The sequence below is a fragment of the Rhea americana genome, unplaced genomic scaffold (genome assembly GCF_003343005.1).
Source record: "Rhea americana isolate MKP2758 unplaced genomic scaffold, rheAme1 scaffold_40, whole genome shotgun sequence".
NCBI lineage: Eukaryota > Metazoa > Chordata > Aves > Rheiformes > Rheidae > Rhea > Rhea americana.
Genome location: NW_028186535.1, coordinates 1901169 through 1906579, shown reverse-complemented (window position 1 = coordinate 1906579; position 5411 = coordinate 1901169). Strand labels below are relative to the sequence as shown.

Genomic DNA, 5411 nt, shown 5'->3' with positions numbered 1-5411 from the left:
AGTGGGCTCATCCCCGGGGCAGCACGCTTCGAGTAACTCGCGGGGGAAAGCCGAGAATTTCTGCTGCGCTCTCCATGGAGAGTTCAACAAACGAATGGAGAAGGGAGAGCGGTTAAATGTGCCTGAGAAACCGAACCTGTGAAGCTCCCTTCAGAAGCAGGACTGTAAGCGAATACTCGTCCATTCTGTAAATACATTGGATCCCTCCGCTTGTGGGTTGAAAGCTGGAGGCGTATCTTTATAGCTCTGTAGATTCTTTGATCATAGTGTCAAAAAGGTATGGTAAAGTGTAGTGTTGTAAGTACAAGAGAGTAGTTGAGACTGCCTGAATCCAGACAAGTGTAGAAGAGCAATGGGAGATGCTGAGCTGGTAACAGAAGATGTCAGAGAGGAAGGGCCATAGAGTCTTCCAGATGAAGAAAGACTGTATTGTAGCCATAGTGTAATGCAGCTATATATATATTGTGTAATGGAAAAAAAATTCTGTGTAATTTGGCCTGGAAATATGCAGGAGGGCTTGGACAGTTGACCTTTTCCAGCATCCTGAAAGACAGTGGGAGAGAACTGCTGTAATAAACTTTTGAGAAGAATTTACGGGGATGTCCTATTCTTCATTCAAAGAGTTACTCTAAAAAAAGTGACCTTAGGTAGAAAAATAGCTTCTGTTGACTAAGATGAAGAGTATCTTTGTAACATTTCAGGAGGTGTAGTTGGGAGAGCATTGGTCACGGAGAAACTTAGAAACTGTAAAAGGCAGTGTCAGATTTCCAAGAGAAGAGCAAAGATGATGTGAATTTAGGCAAGGAGATAAGAGTAATGGGAGATGCAGAATTTTGAAATTTGCTGTGCCTCACTGGGGCACAGGGTGGAGATAGCGATCCAAATCTGGGTCCATCAAAGCAAAGGATTCCCAGAATACAGACCCTGTAAAATGCAAAACAGACTAGTATTTCAGAAGTTTGGGGGTTTGTGCTTTATCAGTGATTCTGTGTTCGTGTGGTACTTAATTCATGCCTGTCAGTATTTCTCAATTGACTGCCGCACCTCAGCATTAGTATTTCTGCCCCCTCTTTTGAAATGATACTGTTTTTAAGTAAGTGTTTGGTATTGCAAATTACTTCTTAAGTGAGCTGTTACAGATTGCAGTGAATATATACAGAAAATTTTATTAAGAATCCCTACAGGGTTCACATTTATGAAGGAGACGTGTTGTGGCCATGTAAACATACTGGTTCTGGTTGTAGGTTAAAACCTACTGGGTGGAGGTCTAGATAATAAACTAGGGTAGAATGTATAGGAGCTACAGGATAATGAGCTGTGTGCTACCATCTCTCTGTGTTTTGGAGTGGAAAGAAATGTAATTGGAGTGCAGCTCACAAATAAGTAAACATATCACAAATCATAAAATAATTCAGATTGGAAGAAACCTCTGGAGTTCTTTCTGTTTAAAGCAGGGCCACTTTCAGAGTTACATTGGGTTACTCAGGGTCAGCGTCTCAGACTCCTGAACTGTTTGTTCAGAAGACCTTTAGTAATAGCTTCTCCAAGATAATCTTGTCACATTCCTGCTTTGCCAGTTTGCTACAATGGATTCCTCCTTCATTCAGTTCACTCAGCATGGGGAACCTAATTGAATCTTTTGTGGATAATTTAATTGGTACGTAATGGCTCTGTGACACCAGAATTGAGCTTGCGTTGGTGTGTTGGATCATTCAGTTTTATTGAGTATCTTCACGGACACAAACATCGCCTGGTAATCTTGACTTTTGTGTAACTCTTTCTTGTCCCTGAGTAATTTGCAAAAATTTTCAGATGATTTATTTCCATTGCAGAAGGTTTTTTTGTTTTCAGATTGTTTTGTTGCAAATGAGGTTTTATATTATTTCTTGATGGAACTAAATATTTCAACAAGCAGACTTAAATGCTGTAGCATGATTGTGTTTATTTTGTGGTAATATTATTTCACTATTTCTTCATCAAGTCTTTTCTAGTTCCCCTATCAAACCCTCCTGCTGCTAAGGTTCACAGTTGAAAGAAGTCACTGATATACAACTCACTGGCTCATTATAATTTTTTAGGATATCTTTCCCCCCCATTCTCTTGAGAGATGTGATTGTATTTACTACCAAAGTTCAGAACAACAACTAGAACACCTTTCCTTTTCCCTTTTTTGATGCCACAATATAAAAAAGAAATTTTCAGCAGTGAGCTGTCCTAGTTCTGTAGGTAACAAATGCTATTTTGTTCAATGTGAATTCTCATTCTCCAGACAAAATGTACAGCTTCCATATTTTTGTGATATAGTTCCTAAGTTCTTTCCACTTTCTTCTCCTGCCTTACAGAAATACATGAAAATCTCCCATGGTTCATTGGGAAAGAGTCATGAACTAATTCGACTTTTTGCAGATTAAAACAATCTCACATGAGAGTGGAATTAATAATCAGTGCATTATATTATATATAAATTGCAGCATAGCATTTTACACTAGCCCAAGTCTAAACTGTGCAGTTACCAGTCACTGGGATTACTTTGTGTGGCATCCTTATGAAGGCGTCAGTTGTCATTTATTCTTGTTTTCTAGGATCTAAACGTCCAATATTTAACTAAAGCGTGGGCGTTTAAGCAAAATAGTGCTGACACTAGCAGCTTGTTAGCTAGGGAAAGATGTATTATCTGTCCCTGAATTCCTACTATGACCTAACAAACACTTCCATGATGAGTTTGGCTCTTCCAAGATAGCTTCTAAAATTGATGTGATTTGTCCAATTCCTAGAGCATATCTCTGCAGTAAATGTTCATGCCATAAAGCAGGTGAATCCTAAAAAAAGAACCAGGAGTTGAGTGGTTTAAGCTGAAGTTCCAGTATCATGCATTTTGTATTACTGAAAATGTATATTCTTCGACATGTGAAAGTTGTATTTCAGATATTCCTACATACAGAGGGATCTTTGAAGCTAGAAATTCACTGATGGGGGAGGGGCTCTTTTGCCTCTAGTAAAAAGCTTACTCTGCAGAGTAGGCTTATTTGCTGTGGGCAGCCATTAAAGTCAGGAGTGTGGGAATCAGAGCCTTACTACTGTGCCAGAAGTGAATGTGCATATGTCATGATACACCCAGAGTGGAAAAATTGACTGTAACAGAAAATAAGTAGTATAAACAGAGCTACTCCACAGAACAAGTACCAAGAAAGGAAAACGATGGTTGAAGCTCACAAAGACTCAGGAACCTCCATACTGCTACTCGTTTGAGGTTATGTCTATGCTGCATTCTCAGGTTTAACTGAGGTATACCTACCTAAGCTGACTTGGGTGGTTTAGGTTTGGTTGCCTAGAGAGCATTGAGTGTTGTGGGAAGGATTTTAAGCTGAGATTTCATTACTGTCCAAGCTAACACAGGCACATCTGTTCATGTTACAATCCTTGCTTTCAAATTAGTTAAGAGAAAACTTTTGGAAGTGTAATTCCCAATAATAGAAACTCACAGGTTTGTTAAGTGTCAGTAGAGTGTTTGGACAAGAACTGGTAGCAGTTACTGTAGTAAATTGAATTACTTTGAGTTTGTACAGTTATTTCTCTTGAAATTCCTAATAACTGATACTTGGAAAGATAAATCATAATGCTTATGAGGATATGCAGCGAGTCACTTAATTGCACAATCACAGTTTTTGACCTTAGACATGATAGGAAGGTATCATAAATTAAAACATAGCATCCATCACCTGATAACTGTTCCCTTGCACACTCTTAGCACACAGCAATTATGAGATAATGCAACCTAACCTAGCACACAGTGAAAGAATCTAACTGCATTACTGTGTATTTACTGCCAAATAAAAGATACACATGGACAGATACTGTGTCATATAAGATGCTATAGCTTGTGCCTACTTGTAAAGCTGTGGACAGACATTGTGTTCCAGGTGCAAGTTTACCATTTGAAGGTTTTCCCATTCTGCGGTTATATGCTACCTCTTTGATGTTGTGGTTACTACTGCCACAGCTCTGCTGGCAAAAGAGTTTGTTTAAGAGTCCTTTAATTTGCTTCAGGCAAAGTGAGCAAGGTTGGTTTAAACCCTCTTCATTGACTAATTCATCTGACTTGTTGGAAGCACATGAGGGAGTGCTCACATAATTCCTTTTGCCAACAGAGCTGTGGGGGTGGAAACTCAGCAGAGGAGTGGTAAGAAACAACTAGAAGAATGATAGTGTCACAAACTGGCACACCTGTCTGCAAAGTGAATGCCAATGCATGATGTAGTCCTGCATGCACTGTGGATATTCTCTTCCAAACATGTCCATGATTTCTGTGTTATACATTCCAGGCTTAATTCCCTTTTACACTAAGTACTTTCACATAGCTCTGGCAATATAAAACAACTTGAAAGTGTTCAAAGATTTAGATAATACCCCCTTTTAAGGCCTTCTTATTCTTCAAACAACATAAAAAGGGACTAACAAGTAAATACCAACAACTGTAGTCCCGTGGAATTAATTTTCTCATCACTGGGCCAGAACCTCAGCTGTTCTGTTAAAGGATTCCAGATGCACTCAAAGCCCTGAATTCAGTGTGATGTTGTGGCCCCTCAGCCAAGTGAAAGTCTGTTCCAGGGCTTTGTGTTGCACTGATTTCTATTACTGGAGAGATACTCACATTGCAGAGTATGGTCTGATGTTTATTTGCACGTTTTCTCATGGTTGCTATGTACATGACTGCTATTACTCTTAAACCTAGAGAGACCCTGTTGCACAAAGGCTTCTGGAAAGACAGTTTTATCTGCCTGGCTGCGAACAGCTATCCTTATCACCATCTTTCCTTGTCCTTCCCATCGCAGAGCTTTCTCCTCTGGCTGCACCATTGCCATGTCTGAAGGAGCCACAGGACCTGTAGCAGCTTCAATCATTTCACAGATTCCCCATGCTGTCTTTGGTGAACAGTTGTTGTTTGACAGATTCATCATAGAATCAGTTTTCTGCTCTCTTTTTCTTCCCATTTTAGTTTTCCTCATCTCTCTGGCTTTTAGGAACAATAGTTTGTTGTATTTCTATGGGGTTTCTAGATTTCCTTGCCAACAAATTGTGCTTTGTTCACTGCTGTTTTTTTATTGTTGCTATTACTGCTTAACTGTATGGCTCCTTTTTTAATAAGTTGTTCTTTTTTTTGGGGGCTATTCAGATCTTTTCGGTATGGTAGGTTCATACAGTTGTTTTGCTGTCTTACTCTACTCTTCAGATCATTTTGGTATGGTAGCTTCATACCATTGTTTTTCTGTTTTATTCTACACATGGACAGCATTATTACTTGTTTTGGTCAGTCACCTGAAGCCTAAATGAAGAAGTACCTTTTCCTTCAGCAAAGTGCTTGAGCACATGTTTACCTCTAGATAAGTGTGCTCTCATTTATATATATATAT

At 39.2% G+C, this 5411-nt stretch overlaps 1 protein-coding gene across 1 annotated transcript in view; it reads right to left on the bottom strand.

Moving 5' to 3' along the window:
• ZBTB10 (zinc finger and BTB domain containing 10) overlaps positions 1-4991 on the bottom strand; it is a 36056-nt gene extending 31065 nt beyond the window's left edge. The window contains exon 1 of the mRNA XM_085314298.1: positions 4707-4991. Within this exon, the coding sequence (XP_085170424.1) occupies positions 4707-4991 (285 nt within the window). The remainder of the gene's footprint in view (positions 1-4706) is intronic.
• Positions 4992-5411: the final 420 nt, after the last annotated feature.